At 42.5% G+C, this 18,963-nt stretch overlaps 1 protein-coding gene across 1 annotated transcript in view; it reads left to right on the forward strand.

The window, feature by feature from the left end:
* The window catches only part of EPHA6 (EPH receptor A6), a 900,076-nt gene that overhangs the window by 200,202 nt on the left and 680,911 nt on the right, over positions 1-18,963 (forward strand). The window contains exon 3 of the mRNA XM_075072813.1: positions 1,401-2,064. Within this exon, the coding sequence (XP_074928914.1) occupies positions 1,401-2,064 (664 nt within the window). The remainder of the gene's footprint in view (positions 1-1,400; positions 2,065-18,963) is intronic.

Raw genomic sequence — 18,963 nt, forward strand, 5'->3', positions numbered from 1 at the left:
ATGCAAAATATCACAAAGAGCGGGAATGTGCTAATAAAGTTCGCGGATGACACAAAGCTGGGGGGTATTGCTAACACGGAGAAGGACCGGGATACTATTCAGGAAGATCTGGACCACCTTGTAAACTGGAGTAATAGTAATAGGATGAAATATAATAGTGAAAAGTGCAAGGTCATGCACTTAGGGATTAATAATAAGAATTTTAGATATACTTCGGGGACCCATCCATTGGAAGCGACAAGGAAGGAGGAAGGACCTTGGGGTATGTTTGGATAGCAGGATGACTATGAGCCGCCAATGTGATATGGCTGTAAAAAAGCAATGCGGTTTAGGATGCATGGCGAGGTATTTCCAGCAAGGATAAGGAGTGTTAGTACTGTTATATAAGGTGCTGGTGAGACCACCTGGAATATGTGTGCAGTTCTGGTGTCCCATGTTTAAGAAAGATGAATTCAAACTGAACAGTTCAGAGACGGGCTAGGATGATCCGAGATGGAAAACCCTTATGAAAGGAGACTCAAGAGCTTGGCTTGTTTAGCCTGGCCAAAGAAGGCTCGGGGGATATGATTGCTCTATATAAATATCAGGGGATTATGTTGGGAGGGAGAGGAATTATTTAAGTTTAGTAACTAATGTAGGAACAAGGAAAATGGGTACCAAACTGGATATTAGGAGTTTAGACTGAAATTAGATGATGGTTTCTACACCATTAGGGAGTGAAGTTTCTGGAACAGCTTCGAGGAAGTAGCGTGGGGCAAAAGACTTGTCTGGCTTTAAGACTAAGCTTGATAAGTAAGGAGGGTGTTATGATGGATGTTTAATTGGGCAATTGATCTGGATTTCAGCAGATAAGTCTGCCAATGGTCTGTGAGGGGGAGTTGGATGGGATGGGAACTGAGTTACTGCAGAGATTCTTTCTTGGGTCTAGGCGGGAGTCTTGCCCATGCATGCTCGAGGGTTTAGCTGAATCGCTATTCATTGGGGTCAGGAAGGAATTTTCCTCCAGGGCGCATTGGCAGGAGGCCCTGGAGGTTTTTTCAGCCTTCCTCTGCAGCGTGGGCATGGTCGCTAGCTGGTGGATTCTCTGCAGCTTGAGGTCTTCAAACCACAATTTTGAGGATTTCAATAACTCAGTCATGGGTTAGGGGTTGTTATAAAAGTGGATGGGTAGGGTTCTGTGGCCTGCCTTGTGCAGGAGGTCAGACTAGATGATCATATTGGTCCCTTCTGACCTCTGAGTCTATGAGTCTATCTTTTCCATAGTAAACCTTCTTCTAATTAATATCTAAGCTCTAATTTTTAAGTAAAGGAAATGTTCTAACTCTATTAAGGTTTATATATATATAAATAAAAAATAGGTTATGATTCTTGGTTTTTCAAACAACTTATTTTATTTTCAGTGGGATGCCATAACTGAAATGGATGAACACAATCGTCCCATTCACACCTACCAGGTATGTAATGTAATGGAACCAAACCAAAACAACTGGCTTCGTACAAACTGGATCTCCCGTGATGCAGCCCAGAAAATTTATGTGGAAATGAAGTTTACCCTGCGGGACTGCAACAGCATTCCATGGGTACTGGGAACTTGCAAAGAAACTTTTAACCTTTACTACATGGAGTCAGATGAGTCCCATGGAGTTAAATTCAAGCCAAACCAATACACTAAAATTGATACTGTTGCAGCTGATGAGAGTTTTACCCAGATGGACTTGGGTGATCGCATCCTTAAACTCAACACAGAAGTTCGTGAGGTTGGGCCAATAAACAGGAAAGGATTCTATCTTGCTTTCCAGGACATTGGAGCCTGCATTGCTCTGGTCTCTGTCCGCGTTTACTACAAAAAGTGCCCTTTCACGGTTCGTAACTTGGCTATGTTTCCTGATACTATTCCAAGGGTTGACTCTTCCTCTTTGGTGGAAGTACGAGGTTCCTGCGTGAAGAGTGCTGAGGAGCGGGATACTCCAAAACTGTATTGTGGAGCTGATGGGGATTGGCTTGTGCCTCTTGGGCGATGCATCTGCAGTGTAGGATATGAGGAAGTGGATGGTTCCTGCCATGGTAAGAAAATAGCACTTTATAAAAGTTATTTTATGCAATTATCTGCATAACAAATGAAGCATTTGTATGTTGAAAATATTGTACCACATATTTATAAGGAATGCCTCTATAAGCAAAATGTACTTTTTAAGACATTGTATTCTTGGTTTGTAAGAAAACTTCTAGTTTCTAAGTGACAGCTTTATAATCATTCATTCAGAATGAACAGTTTTAAGTGTTGCATGGATATCAGTAATTAGGTACGAAATATGTGGATGTTGATTTCAGTCAGAGAGAAAAAAGATTTACTGCAGTGTGCACAGAAGTTCAGTGTGAATGTGAAAGTTTAGAAATAAGGCTACTTAAATTCTGTTTCATTATAGTATTGAATTATACTGCATAGCAAGTATTGATGTTTCAGTAAGTTTAAATGTTTAAGAAACAAATATCAGTTACCATTTCTTGCTTTGAATAATACAGGATGGTTATCTCCTGCATCGAAACAAGTACTACAGTAAGAAATTTTCTCTGTTTGCTGGCTGCTGCTTGTTGTCTCCTCAGAAATTATGTCTACCTCAATGCTATTCAGTATTTTTGTGATTTAAAACTTTTACATGGAGATGATTTTGTGTGCTAGTATTATTTAGGATAGATATAATATGTAGGACAGATATAGTATTGCATTGTGTTAGGGCATGGAAGGGCATGAATGATTTCTCAGAACAAGTAGCAATTTCTTGAAGATGGCTTCAAGGGAAAATATTTTCATTTCTTGGCTACATCAGACATGCATGGATTAAAGCATAGAAGAAGAGGAAGTATGAACAAAATAAAGTTTTCGGCAGCTGTCAAGTGTTTATGGAATATAGCACTATTTGTGTCAGACTCTTCAGAAGGAGGATGTACAGTATCATTGGAACTCGGTGATGATTGAACATTGTGCTCAGTTGAAAAGTCCACCTGTGACCTCAACCTCCTGATTATTTGGTACATGGCAAATAGACTTTCAGATAAAACTGTGATAAAGTCCCTTTCTTGGGTGAGATTAGGAATTTTTGTGAGGTTGGGGCACATCCTCCTAAAATTTGAACATTTGGTCATATAGTTCTAGTTCTTTTCAGCCATATGCATGTGTTGACAGACTGCGCTCAGTACCTGTCAAAGATGTCTGTTCTTTGGTACAGCAATACTTAAACCTTCATATTTTGAGTGCTATATCAGCAGGTTTCCTCATGGCAATGATTGTTGCATGTCCGTCTATCCCATGGCATCCTGAAAAGTCTTTAAGATCTATCGTTGACAACTATTCTAGTAAAAATGTATCCCTAATGCAACTACATTGATACCAGGGATGAATTTGACCCTGATGTCAGCAGACAATATACCTGCCAATACTGACTTTCCACCAGCGTGGGAAGGGTGCCATTTATTTCCACTAGTGATATAGGCAATTGCTTCTGTTCATCTTGCAGCATGTCCTGGAAGTTAATGTGCTGGCCAGCTTCAGAAACAATCAGGCTCTACTAAAGAACATATCTGCTTTTGATGTTCTTTTATTCTCCTTTCTGTAACAATTGCATATAGGTTTGTGAATGCGGTGGCTCTGTTCCTGAATAGTGGGTTATAGAGGGCATGCCACTATATAAAACCACTTTCCTTTGCACTGAGGTCTCTGCCTGCTTTAGTCTAATGTCTGGCTTGTAAAGAGGAGGGAGAAAAGCCAGAGGGCTACATAAATTACACAAGGGACTTTGCTATTGGAGATGAACTACAGTGTAAAAACTTAATATAGATAAATAGTATGGAGAATATCAGAACATTAGCATTGGAGCATTAAAAAACTTCATATACTGCCATAAGAAAGTGGAGCTCACTTTCTCCAGTGTTGTTGTGATGACAAAAAAATTATTATTGTCTCCTGAAATTTATCCGTCAGAAAACATACCAATTTTGACAACATCGTCAATAGAAATTTATATATAGTTAAGATATTTGATTTTTTTCACATAGGATTTCATTTTATCTCTGACTCATAGGGTAAGAATTTTCCACAACAAAAGCTATTAACACTTTGTGAATTCCATTGCATCATGTGATTCATAATATAGGACTATGTGTGAGCAATGCTACCTGCATCCTAAACCAAGAGAGAGTGACTGTGAAGCTTCTTGCTGTACATCCACTCCATTTTTTAATTCAGTAAGAGGATCAAGAGTACTGTTAAACAACCATATCCTGGATGGAAGCATAATGAACTATAGGAGTGCCTAAAAGCTTATTAAATAGAGTATTTATTTTTTATTTAATTGCCCAGAGAGTGACGGATTAATGTTTAAACAGATTGTGTTCTAAGATAACAGCTTTAGGGTTTTTTCTCTTTTTGGTTTGCTGTGGAGATATAAATTATTTTCAAAGGTGGCTGACATTTCCATTCATCTGTACATCTTACGCCATGTATTTTAAGGTTGGCGCTGGTTTTTCTAATTTTCAATTCCTTACTGTACATTTGTGTTTTTGTTTTCACCAATCAGTAAATGGTGATCTAGAGGAATCACTGCTAGGGTATTTAAGATTCCTCACTTCATTAGATGGCCAATACAGACATACATCTCTGCCAAGTCTGATTTCAGGGTGTTTTTATTGTGTTTTGTTTTGGAATGTGGATACTTGGTCAAAATAAACTGAACTGGGATAACGAACTCATTTAATAAAGTCCCCCCAAACAACCTTCAAATCATAACTATCTGACTATCTGGGAGCACTCCTAGCCAAGGTGAGGTCTGAACCAATAACTGAAAAGTTAAAGTCTTGCTGCCCATCAGCAGCCTTCTAAACCATCAAGTTTATGCACAAATTAAATCTTAAAATGATATAAAAATCATCTGGTTGATACAAAAATTAATGCAGCTTTTGAAATTTCTAATTTATTTATTTATTAAAAAAAGGAAAGTAGAGTCTAAAATAAAATAAAAAAACACACACACATAACCAATTGTTTTTTTGTGTGTTTAAGATCACCATGATCATTGCTTATTCCAAACATTGCCAACAGCATTCCATTTATGTCCCCAAGAAACTTCTCTAGAATTCTCTCATTGAAGTTTCATGCAACTGTATCTGAGATATCTGAATATTCACACTATTTGATGCTCTTACATCAGTACCCCTCAGTGGATATACTCTCTCATGACACTCCGAGTCTGTGTGTGAAGCAAGAGAAAAAGCTAGTTAATTGGTTACCTCCCTCAGATCAGAGCTGTTTAGTGTCATTCTCTACCCCAAATTCATTGTCATACTCCTTAACATTTATCCCATGCTGACATTTGTTCTGATATATTATGCATGTGCTGAAGGGTTACTAGAGAGAAAAGGCTAACTATGAAAACTATATTAATACATTTTCCGTTCCCCATATATATTTTTCCTGTTTGCTGAATTGCAGGTCACCAAGGGGTGAGTAATCCACCCACTCACCTGCCAGTGATGAATAATAAGCCTTTCATGGTGCGGATGGATCAGTTTCCACTGAACTAAAAAAAAATTCTTACTCTTTAAAGATGTGAAGATGACTACAAAATATCCACTGATGCAGCACTGTCTTTCTGAAACGCTGCTTTCTGCTGCTCATAGTTTCACTAAGCAGCTACAAAGTGGATGAATAAATCTTTGGTGAATTTTACTGCTGCTCTTAAAAATTCAGTGGGCTGCAGGGAAACTGTCAAAAATCATGTCAATTTCATGGTGCTGTTGGGAAAGTTATTAGCAGCAGCTTAACCAGAAATATCTAGTATATTAAAATTAATGTTATGTAATTATATCTGGAGACTTACACTGATTTAGTCATCTTTGTTCCCATGTCAGTATTCATACTTCACTACTTCTTCTTGAGTCTTTTTCCTGTTTACACAGGGTTGGAGTCCACGATTTTTCACCACTCCTTCCAGTCCATGGCACAGGTTCATAGGTTTTGGAGTTCCAGACCTTTTCTCTGCAAACTTCTCTTGATAGAATCTTTCCTTTATATCCTTGGTCTTCCACATCCTTTGTTGCTATCCTCTTTCCCCCATCCTTTCTTTGCTGGTCATTCTTTTTCCATTCTTATTGCATCTCCAGGTCACCTCTGCTTTCCAACCTCTCTATCACCAAGAGTCCTAAGTTCATCTTCCCCCTAATTTCTTCCATGCACTGTCTAACTTTCCTACCATTCTCCTCAGTATATTATTTTGTACTACCTGTATCTTCTTTTATTCCATCTCCATTAGACCCACCATTTCCAAACCATAAAGCAGCAGGGAACAAACATATGCAGCATACACTTGTTCTTTCAGTTGGTTACTTAATTGCCAGTGCCACAATTCGCGTGCCTCCTTTTTCACTGCTGCCTGTATACATTAGGCTCTTCTTTTCAAGGTAAATTCAGATCTCTCTGTTATGGCACTAAGTGTACTTACTAAGTAAACAAATTATTTCTTCTGATTCAGTATCGGTATTCGCCATCTAACATTTTTTTTCAGTAGCACCATTTTAGAGTGAATATGTCTGAGCAAGGGATTTGGCAGCCTGGTTATATCCATATTTATTAAATTCACTACTGAAAATGTGGGTGCTAATGCTAGAATATTTAGGAGAAATAGTGCTAGAATGGGTTGCCATTTTTACTGATTTAGGGACTTATTCTACTCTTATTGAAGTCAATGGCAAAAAGTCCATTGACTGCAATTGGTACAGAATTGCTCCCACGCGCTCTATTTTTAAAAAAGATTTTAGTGACATGCACTTTAAAAATTCTTCTCTGAATTAATTGTATACATCATCTGTCCCTCCTTGATATATGAAACTGAGTTTAATTTCAAACTGTATTTTCAAGAACTCAGTAAAAATAGTTATCGTTTCTTCTGTACATATGTTCTAGTGTGTTATGTTTCATTAAACATTTTGAATAACTATAGTACCGATGAATTGAAGAAGCTAATAGCAGAAATCAGAGCCAGTCACACCATACTGTGGGCATGTGTTATGCAGGATTCTCTACACAGCTTTGTCAGTGCACGTTTCTTGTGAGTTCCAATTTCCATGCCATCCTTTTTCTGTTAAGCAGAGAGTGCAAATCATGCTGAAATTAACATGTGCCATATTGTGGATTGTAGTATGTAAACCACTACAAGGGTCTGCTCCCAAATCAAAGGACACTAAAAGGCTGGACCTTTTCAGGAGACAGGTTTATTCTACTGGGGGTCTCTCACTATGGATTGCAAATCAGTTAGCGATCCTCAGTAGGTGCAATTTTAACTCTTGGTCTGCAGTCCTCAAATTCTAGGATCTTCTCCCAGCAAAAGCTCATACAGAACTGGGGGCTATTGCTCAGAAGGGTAAATTGGTAGCTCGGACCTCCCTTCAGGGTTCCCTCGATGCTGCAGATGTAGCTGCCTGCATTCTGGCATCAGGCATCGCCGTGCGGCGGAACACCTGGCTCCAATCTTCGGGACTCCTGCCTGAGGTTTAGCACACCATCCAAGATCTTCCCTTTGATGGTCAGGGCCTGTTTGCGGACCAAACCCATTCCCACCTACGTACCTTAAAGGACACAAGAAACACAATTAAATCTTTGGGTATGTATACCCCGGCTAATCAAAGAAAGCTGTTCAAACCCCAGACCACTCAGCAACGCCCCTTCTCAACTAGACCCTGGCAGGGCTTTTTTTGTTGGAGAAGCAGATATTCTCGTCCCCACTCCAGACAGCGTCAAGGAAGGTCCAAGCTGCCCCTGGGCCCTAAGCACCCATTTTGAAGGTGCGCCCGAGGATGGACTACCAGTTTTCACCCCGTTGTCCCTTTCTGAACCATCTATTCCATTTCTACCATGCCTGGTCCCATATTACATTGGACCGCTGGTTCCTCCACACGGTGCAGACGGGATATTCTATCAATTTCTGTTCCATCCCACCCTCCTTCCCGTCTCTCTTCAGGGACCCTTCTCATGAGCAGCTCCTCATCCAGGAGGTACAATCCCTCCTTGCCCTAGAGGCAGTGGAGGAAGTCCCTCAGGAGCTCAGGGGCAAGGGTTTCTACTCCCACTATTTCCTTGTCCCCAAGGCAAAGAGAGGCCTAAGACCCATTCTGGATCTCAAGGAGCTCAACAAGTACATCGTCAAACTGAAGTTCCGTATGGTCTCCTTAGCCCCTATCATTCCCTCACTGGATCCAGGAGACTGGTATGCTGCCCTCGATATGAAAGACTCTACTTTCGCATTTCAATTTCTCCGTCTCACAGGCATCCTCCATTTCATGGTGAGCAAGAGGCACTATCAGTTCACAGCCCTTTTGTCCGGCTTGTGCACAGCCCCTTGCATCTTCACCAAATGCATGGCGGTCGTGGCAGCTTTCCTCCACCGACACCACATGCACGTTTTCCTGTACCTCAGCGACTGGTTTATATGGGACTGGTCCCACCACCATGTCCAGTCTCAAGTACAACTGGCCACGGATACATTCACTTGCTTGGGCATCATGCTGAACGTCAGCAAATCTGTCCTCTCCCCTACTCAAACAATAGAGTTTATAGGTGCAGTCCTGGATGCAAACCAAGCGAGGGCTTTCCTTCCGGAGGCATGGCACCTGACTATAGCAAGCATAATTACCAGCCTCTGCAAGTTTCCCACCACCACAGGAAAGCAGTGCCTCATGTTGCTGGGTCACATGGCATCCTGTACCTACATGGTGCAACATGCCAGGCTAAGGCTCAGGCCCTTGCAGACGTGGTTGGCATCAGCCTATCAACCGGGACGTGACAGTCTAGAAATGGTCCTCACGGTCCCTGCGCTGGTGGCTGGATCCTCGGATAGTGAGTGCTGGGGTCCCGTTCCATCCCTCTCAACCCACCTTTAACTCTGGTTATAGATGCGTCTGTCCTGGGATGGGGGCCCATATCGGGAGCCTGACAACACAGGGCTTATGGCACAAAAGTGAGCTGTCGTTGCACATCAGTATCAAAGAGCTCAGGGCAATTCACCTTCTGTGCCAAGCCTTCCTTCCCCATTTGCAGGCCCATTGCGTAGCAATCCTAATGGACAACACCATGGCCATGTTCTACCTGAACAAGCAAGGCGGAGCCTGTTCATCACCAGTCTGCCAAGAAGCCCTCCTTCTGTGGGACTTCTGATTAGCCCACTCCATCACCCTTCAAGCCTCATACCTACCAGGTATCCAGAACATACTGGTGGACAGCTTGAGCAGGCGTTTTTTCATACACAAGTGGTCAATACAGCCGGATATCATTCACCCTGTCTTCCACATCTGGGGGTTTCCCCGACTTGACTTGTTCGCTTTGTGGACCAACAGGAAGTGCCCAACCTTCTGTTCCTTGTGGGGTCACAGCCAGGCTCGATAGCGGATGCTTTCCAAATCATGTGGTCGGGCCAGTTGCTTTATGCCTTCCCACTATTCCTGCTGGTCCACAAGGTGCTCCTCAAGGTCCACCAGGACAAGGTGGATGTCATACTGGTAGCCCCTGCCTGGCCGTGCCAGTGTTGGTACCCAATCCTGCTGGACCTGTCAATCCAGGCTCCACTACGTCTCCCTCTCGGTGCTGACCTCATCTCTCAGAACCACGGTCGCCCCCTGCACCCGGACCGTCCGTCACTCCACCTCACAGCCTGGAGGATCCGTGGCTGAACGCACCTGTTCAGACTCGGTATGGCGGGTGCTCCTCGAAAGTCGCAAGCCATCCACTAGGCTCATCTACAAGGCTAAGTGGAAGAGGTTTTCCTGCTGGTGCGCTCAGGAGCAGGTGTCACCACTCTAGGCTTCAATCCCGTGCATCTTGGACTACCTGATGTTCTTAAAGGATCAGCACTTAGCCTTTGAATCCCTTAAGGTTCATCTTGCAGCCATCTCTGCGATTCACCCAGGCATGGCCGGGCACTCGGTATTCACACACCCAGTCGTGCGTCGTTTCCTCAAAGGTCTGGAGAAAGTCCATCCTTCAACGAAGCCACCTGTGCTGGCATGGGACCTTAACTTGGTCCTCTCCTGCCTTATGGGCCCTCCTTTCGAGCCGCTGGCCTCCTGCTCACTTCTCTCTCTCCTGGAAGGTCACCTTCCTAGTGGCCATCACTTCCACACATCGGGTGTCTGAACTACGAGCTCTCATGTGTGAACCACCTTATACTGTTTTTCATAAAGATAAAGTTCAACTAAGACCCCACCCAGCCTTTCTTCCAAAAGTGGTATTCCGCTTCCATGTGAGCCAGGATATCTTCCTAATGGTTTTCTACCCAAAACCGCATACTGATCTTAGGGAACAGTGTCTCCATTCTCTGGACGTTAGAAGGGCACTCGCCTTCTATAAAGACTGAACAAAGCCCTTCCGTAAAACAACCCAGTTATTTGTCGCCATTGTGGAGCAGATGAAAGGCACTCTGGTTTCCTCTCAGCGAATATCTTCATGGATCACGGGGTGTATTTGTGCCTGCTACAGCTTAGCAAACTCCCCTCTTCCTGCTGTTATGTCTCACTCCACGAGAGCTCAGGCATCATTAGCTGCCTTTCTGGCACACATTCCCCTCCAGGAAATCTGTAGGGCTGCCACGTGGGCCTCAGTTCATACCTTCACGTCCCTATATGCCATCATTCAGCACTCTCTCGGGATGATGCGACCTTTGGCAGAGCGATTCTTCAATCTGTGGTTCTTTGACTCTGACCCCACCTCTGAGGTAAGGCATGGGAGTCACCTAACTGGAATTGATATGAGCAATCACTCAAAGGAAAAAAAATGGTTACTTACCTTTCTGTAACTGTTGTTCTTCAAGATGTGTTGCTCATATCCATTCCATGCCCCTGCCCCCCCGCCTTCCCCTCTGTCGGAGTAGCCGGCAAGAAGGAACTAAATGGGGGTTGGGTCAGCAGGGTCTTATATAGAAAGCCATATCGGCACCACTCCAGGGGGCTCCCCGGCTGGCCCGACGAGTAGGTGCTAGGGAAAAAGTTTCCGACTTCCGTGCACGTGGGGCATGCACACACCTAACTGGAATAAATATGAGCAACACATCTCGAAGAACAACAGTTACAGAAAGGTAAGTAACCATTTTTTTCACATAGTGTATGAGTAATTTATGGAACTCACTCCTGCAGAATATTACTGGGCCAGATAGTTTTATTTAATAAGAGTGAAGAGTAAACATTTAAATAGGAAGAGAACATGCATTTTAGTTGGTTAGGATAGCAACAAAAAGGCTGTTAGTTGCTGGTTTGTGTTAGGAAGGAATTCCCAGTACTTTTGGTACTGCAGTATATAATGGGTACTTGTTCCTCCTTGTCTGAAGCATTTTATATACACCATGGTCAGAAACAGAATACTGGATGAGATGATCCATAATCTGTATCATTATTCCCTATTGAAGTCACATGGAATAATTTTGATTGACTATCCTAGATAAGTCTTCCATAAGACTAACATACCACTAATTGGCTTATTATTAGCTAAAGGCTGGTTCCTTAATGGTTCAGTGAAAATCAGCTGAATTTATTCATTATTTATGGAGTGCATTTTAAATTAGGTGGTACAAAATATTAGTAGTTATATCTACCTCAGCATGTGTGCCATTTCATGGTCTCAGCCAATCAAAATGCATGCAGCAATTTATTTTATCTATACAGTGCATGTCCTTGAAAAATATTCTCAGAAAAATAAAGTAAATAATGTTGTATGGCTTTCTGGAGGAATTTGTTCACATGTAGGATGAGCACTGATAGATTATCAGGTTAACTCAGTTAAGGCATTCCAATGATATTAACTAGTAGATTGAAGCTGAAATATTTTGAATTAGAGTTGATTAAACAGTATTTGACACAGAGAGTAGTGCATGAGCACAATTAAAATTTGCCAGTAATAAGTAAAACGGGTATCTTTTTCTGTTGTTCAATTAGCTCTAGTTTGAACTTACCATCACATTTATAGGATTTTCACCTTAATATCCTGCCATCAGCATTACTTCTTGTAATTTATTTATAAATTATTTTAACTCTGAAGAAATTAATTAAAAACAACAACAAAAAATCTCATCTCTTTGCTTCTGGGAGTAATCTCACAAAACGTGTAAGTTATGATATGGCAACTTCCAACTTGCTCAGTGCTAGGGTGTTAAAACAAAAACAAAAAAAATCCATGAGGTAGTCATGCTTTAGTTACATATCTGCTAACATAAGAAAAGAAAAAATATGCTTACAACAGAACAGAAAGTTTGTTTTTGGATGCAGAAGCATAATGTTTCCTTAAAGTTTTTACCAGTATTTATATACCTCTCTTATGTAAGCAAATTAATCTCACTGTCTCATGTACAGTATAGGAAAATATCTAGAGGGAGAATATAGAAACACTTGGCAAATAATCAAATAGAAACTTAATTTAGCAAAATTCAAAGTTATATATTTAAGGGGAAATCTTTCTCCCTTCCCCCACAGTGGCCAAGGAGGATCCAGCTTCCAGTAGAACCAGAACAGCACCATTGTATAGGATGGGAAGTCAAGATGCTGGGAGCCTAGGTAGGGGGTGCATTCCCCAGAGAAGCCAGGGAATAATTATGCAGTTCAGCAAGTGCTGTTTTGTGCAGCCATAGAAGGTGGCATATAACTTTGCATTTTGGCAGAAGGACCTATGGATAGGTGACTACAAGTACTGCTCATTCTTTTTGCTGATACAGAGTAACACAGCTACCACTCTGAAACCATGGATCCACTAGTTATTCCTCTTCCATCATGGTGTGGGAGAACACAACAACTGGTGGAGTTATTGCAGTTATGAGGCTAATTAGTTGCTGGGAGCATCTCTGCTTCCATTCTACAATCTGGGGAAATTTCACTCCCCCATACCCTACAGAATTCCCAGCAAACTGCCTGTCGCTCAGCTGGCTCTTCAGATGTGTTCTGGAGTCCGGATTTCTCCTTTAAGGAATAGAAGCACTAAATAACAACACATTATAGGGAGATAAGGTAAGTGCCCATACAGCTTTACAGGTGCTAATGGAAGACAAATTCTAGATGAAACCTAAGTGGAAGTCTATGCCGTGTAGAGGTCTTGCATGGAAAATCAGTGTCATATGGTGGGGAAGCCAGGACGAAGAGCACAGGGAGTCGTGTGTGTAGAGAAGAAAGGATTTTAGTAATGCCCTAAGTGATGCCTAAGGGTCAGAACACATGCTCGGATGCAGTGAGACCCAGAGCACTAACTCAACCCTTTTCTCTGTCGTCTCCTCGTGTGCCTCTCTAGGCTCCGTATTCCTTTCCGTATCACAAAACAGAGAAGTAACAGTTTGTGTACATGGTCAATAACACATTAGTTTGGTGATGCCTAATCTGGAATATGATGTACAATTCTATTATGAGCTGTAGTAAGAGTTTGTACTTATTTTTATTATACAGTTGCCCCTGGCTGAGGGATGGGTCCAATTTTGAGATGCTGTAGCCTGTCAGTTTCTGCTGCTGAAGAAAAATCAATGTAACATTGACGGCGTTTGCGTACATGTGCTTATCTACACCCTGAACCAGTTAGTCTTAAATTGAAACAGCTTAAGTTGTGCGGAGGCAACTCTGGAACAACCAGCCCAGTCACCTGGCTGCTTTTGGGAACAGCTACCCTTGGCACTGTCCTCCCCACTACCACAGAACCTTCCCCTCTTCAGCGAGCTGTTTCCCTCCAGTAAGGAGCTTCTGCTATCCTCTTATTTATCAGCAAATTCATTCACTGTTATCTTGCCAAATTGTATGTTGTGACTGTGTGAAAATCTTATTGTTCTTTACAAACTTTAACCAAGCCCCACAACTTTTCTGGTCAATCAGCAATTATTATAGAAGGGTAAACTGAGGCACAGAGCAGTGCATAGAGGACAGAGCTGGGAAAAGAACCTACAATGATAGCTCCCAGACTCCCTTGCTGTGACCACTATAATGGGCTTCCTCTAATTTTATCATCAATGAGAGGTTGACCAAAAAAAGTATTGCAAAGAAATAGAAATAAAAAGATCAATTTTAGATTAGATAGGGAAAAAGTAAGAGTTATTAGAGAGAGGATCAATGACAAAATTGGAAAAACTATATGTAATGTATTTGATTGAGGTTGAGGAAGGAGAAATAAGACTAATTTCCCCCCCACCCCTCCAATTATGTGATGAAATTACAATACGTGTAATTTGCCTCCTTTCCATAAGTTTTTTCTGTGGAAGTGGGCAGTCCATACCTGAATTACTTACAACCATATCACCCTTTTTCTCCCAGAAAAAAAGCCACAGAAGGGAGCCTTTGGGAGAGGAAAACTTTGAAATTTTGTGAAATTCTCATGAACCTCTTATTAAAATAATTCCTGCGTCGTCCTCTCCTACTACCAACCTTCTATACTGGAATAAACTGCACTTCCTCCCCAACACCTCATGGATCTGTGAAGATCCACAGGAGGCAGGGGCCTTCTGTTCAGAGGCCATAAGAATGGCCACACTGGGTCAGACCAGTGGTCCGTCTAGCCCAGTGTCCTGTCTTCTGACAGTGGCCATTAGCAGATTCTTCAGAGGGAATGAAAAGAATGGGAAAATTTTTGCATGATCCATCCCCTGTCATCCAGTCCCAGTGTCTGGCAGTCAGAGGCTTAGGGACACCCAGAGAATAGTGTTGCATCCCTGACCGTCTTTGCTAATAGCCATTGATGGACCTGTTCTCCATGAACTTATTTAATTCTTTTTTAAACAGTTATACTTTTGACCTTCACAACATCTCTTGGCAATGAATTCCACAGGTTGACTGTGCGTTGTCTGAAGAAGTTTTTGCTTTTGTTGGCTTTAAACCTACTGCCTATAAATTTAATTGGATGATCCCTGGTTCTTGTGTTAAGTTTACTTTCTCTAGTCTACATCATTCATGATTTTATAGACCTCTATCATATCCCCCCTTTCCCATCTCTGTTCTAAAGTGAACAGTCCCGGTCTTTTTAATCTCTCCTCATATAGAAGTTGTTCCAGACCGCTAATAACTTTTGTTGCCCTTCTCTGTATTTTTTCCACTTTTGATATACCTTTTTTGAGGTTGGGCATTGAATTTCATCTGCCATTTTGTTGCCCAGTCACTGAGTTTAGTGAGATCTCTTTGTAACTTTTCACAGTCAGTTTTGGACTTAACTATCTTGATTAATTTTGTATCATCGCTAAACTTTGCCACCTCACTGTTTACGCCTTTTCCCAGATCATTAACGAATATGTTCAACAGCATAGGTTCCAGTACAGATCCTTGGGGGAGCCTGCTATGTTCCTGTCTCAATTCTGAAAACTGACCATTTACTCCTACCCTTTGCTCCCAGTCTTTTAACTAGTTACTGATCCATGAGAGAACCGTTAGCGATTTAAAGGCCCTGGGGCTCCAGCTGTGGTAGCGGCTGGGGATCCTGGGCCCTTTAAATCACCCTCAGAGCTACCAGCTGCAGAGGCTACCACAGCGGAGCCCCAGGCCCTTTAAATCATCGACGTAGCCCCGGGGGCTCCTGGCTCCAGCCACTACCCCAGAGACTCCGGCAGCGGGGCTCGACTGGTGATTTAAAGGGCCCGAGGTGCCCCGCTGCAGCTGGAGCTCCAGGCCCTTTAAATCACCGCCGGAGCCCTGCCACCGCTACCCCAGGGCTCGAGCAGTGTGGCTCGGGCAGCGATTTAAACGGCCCAGGGCTCTGGCCGCTGTGGAGAGCCCCGGGCCCTTTAAATCACCGCCGGAGCCCTGACGTTACTACCTCAGGGGTCTGGCGGCAGGGTTCGGGTGGCGATTTAAAGGCCCCAGGGCTCCCCCCAGCGGCCAGAGCCCCAGGCCCTTTAAATTGCTGCCCGAGCCTTGCTGTCGAAACCCCCGGCATAATGGTGGCGGCCCGGGGCTCCCAGCTGCCACTACCGCAGCGGAGTCCCGGGCCCTTTAAATCGTCGATGGAGCCCTAGGAGCTTCTGGCTGCCGCGGCTACCCCAGGGCTCTGGCTCTGATTTAAAGGGCCCAGGGCTCCGTTGCGGTAGCAGTGGCTGGGAGCCCTGGGCCCTATAAATCAGAGCCAGAGCCCTGCTGCCGCTACCCCTGGGCTCCGTCAGCAGGGCTCAGGTGGCGATTTAAAAGGCCCAGTGTTCTGGCTGCTGCAGGGAGCCCCGGGCCCTTTAAATCACAGGCCTTGGGAAGCCGTGCCAGATTGTACCAGCTTACTTTCAACTCTGAGTAAAGCACAAGTCTATAAAACATAAGAGCATTCTGGTTTTTTGTTTTTCATTACTAATTTGGGATTTATGCCCTTCAGCCATGAATTCAGAGCCCAGGCTTCTCTTCCCTCCTCCATTCCATTCTCAGAACCCGGAGCTTCTTTACCCTCTTCTTCTTCCTGGAACAGCTACTTTTAGGATCCTTCTCTTAAGCACCTATGTAACCCTGAGTTGTTAACATTCACTTACCAGAAACAGAGTAGTTTCTGCAATACCAATCTCTCTCCGCTCAATCAAGAGATCTTAGGAAGTATGAGTATGCAGGAGCGGCGCCAGGGTTTCTGGCGCCCTAGGCAGAATTCGAGGGGCGGCATTTTGTGCGCTTCCCATGGGGCGCATGGGAGTTTCCGGTTGCACTCCCATTGCGCTGCCGAAGAAGGACCCTCCGCCGAAATGCCATAGGCGACAGCGGCAGTCATTGAGCTGCTCAATTGCCTGATGCTGTTTTCCACGGCACGTCGGCAGAAGATCCTTCTTCAGTGGCGTGACAGGAGCGGAACCGGAAGCTCCCGTGGGGAGCGCACAAAATGCCACCACCCGAATCCTGGCGCCCTAGGTGACTGCCTAGGGTCGCCTAATGGAAGCGCCGGCCCTGTGAGTATCGCATAATATAGCTCTAGACTGGTGTATTTTTTCAGGGTAATCTCTGTGGGCCTTAGATGAGTGGAAAATACTGCAGCCCGCCCAGTCCCTCCCACTAGATAGCTCTTGACCCTGCCATGATGTCCTAGGAAGGAGAAGGAAAAAGTGCCACAGAAGTGAATGACCATTCCTCCATTCTTTGCGGGTCAGAGAAGATACCCAGGCATGGAGGGCTGCCTCTGCACAGGGATCTTACCTTGGGACAACCTGGGTTTAGTATTGTTTTCATTTAGTAATTGTGACTGTGTTTAATTTCCAGAAATTAAATTATTTTAAAAAAGATTCCATACAATTATTTAATAGTTACTAGAAATAACTGTGAATTACTAAATATTAGTGTGAATCACTTGCAAAGTAGATGCATTCTTTTGCTGTTCCAAAGAAATTAAACATCTTTTTTAATGTAATTTATTTATTTGGCTGACATCAAAAGCTTCAAGTTTCAGTGTTTTTCAGCACACACATTTTCAAGAAAAGCTCTGTTTTCAATGTAAAATACACATTAATAAACTGTCTGTCATGCAGAGTAGCATGGTATCTATGAAGTACAGGGAAATTTAACTCTGAACCTAAATATTGAGGAAATGTCACTGCAATTCAGTGCTTCCAATTAATTCCATCTTTTGATTGGCACCTCTTCCAAAAGACTACATTTTAATACCTTCTAGCAACATAATGGAGAAATAGCATAGGAACTATGTGTTCCATGGATAGTAGTCTCTGTAGAAAAGCAATTATTATTGACTTTGACAAGGCTTTTGAATATGGTTAACTACAGATAATTCTTGGCAAGCTGCACAAAATTGTATTTGACCTTTTTAAATTCAAGTACTGTATAGATTATTTTCTCTAAATAAAAGCACATACACAGTAAAGTATAAATCATATTATTAGCTCTTGTGGCATAGCATGCATCAGTAGTGAGGCTTTTATGTTTACATTGTTTTTATTTTTCATTTTCCAAATGGCAATATGTCCATAATTATCCATGCTGTATCTATTTTATATGCACACATAGTTTATATTCCCCAGTGGCATACAATGTATAGCTCATCTCCTTACCATGTTACAAACTAATTTTGACTCTTCCTTTGTTACAGAAAGTATTTTGCTTCTTTGACAAAAGAAATTTGCATGGGTCAGTTAGAGCAAAGAAAAGAAAACTACAAACAGAGGACACAACAGTTTCAGTTCAATTTCTTCATCTTTGGGCATTTGTTAAATATTAAAGAAATGTTATTTAAAATATTGAAAAGATCAGTTGAACCACATATTTTGTATAACAGTGTGTAGCTTTGGGCTGATCTGCAGATGCATGATGTTGTTGTGTTCAGGTGGAGCACAGTGCCTTAAAAAAAAAAAAAAAAAAAAAAAAAAAACTTTAGATCACTTCAGTGGTTTTTGTGTGTATATAAATGCATACTGGGAAGCTGCAAAATATTTCTCTTTTATCTGTTCAACTTTTCTAGTTTTATACCAAATTGAATCTTTTCATATTCAGTATCTTAAAGTTGAAGAAATCTGTTTAAAAGTCTGTTACTGAAATGATTTGCTCCTTACTGAAGTAAAATGACAGCACTGAAATAATTACTTATGGACACCTGTTTTCCACAACTATCTATGTTAACTGCCCGCGAAATCTGAGCCCTTTCACATTTTCCTAGCTTCCTCCATATTAAAACACCATACCTGGCAGCCCACCCACCTGCAAACCTGGTCAGCTGTGTAAATTGCACTGCAATCAACTTGATAAAGCAGGTGGAAACACATTAATAGGTGTGCTGTAAACAAGACACGAGAAGTCATTCTTCCGCTCTACTCTGTGCTGGTTAGTGCTCAGCTGGAGTATTGTCTCCAATTCTGGGCACCGCATTTCAAGAAAGATGTGGAGAAATTGGAGAGGGTCCAGAGAAGAGCAACAAGAATGATTAAAAGTCTTGAGAACATGACCTATGAAGGAAGGCTGAAAGAATTGGGTTTCTTTAGTTTGGAAAAGAGAAGACTGAGAGGGGACATG

This window comes from Chelonoidis abingdonii, chromosome 1 (assembly GCF_003597395.2).
Source record: "Chelonoidis abingdonii isolate Lonesome George chromosome 1, CheloAbing_2.0, whole genome shotgun sequence".
NCBI lineage: Eukaryota > Metazoa > Chordata > Testudines > Testudinidae > Chelonoidis > Chelonoidis abingdonii.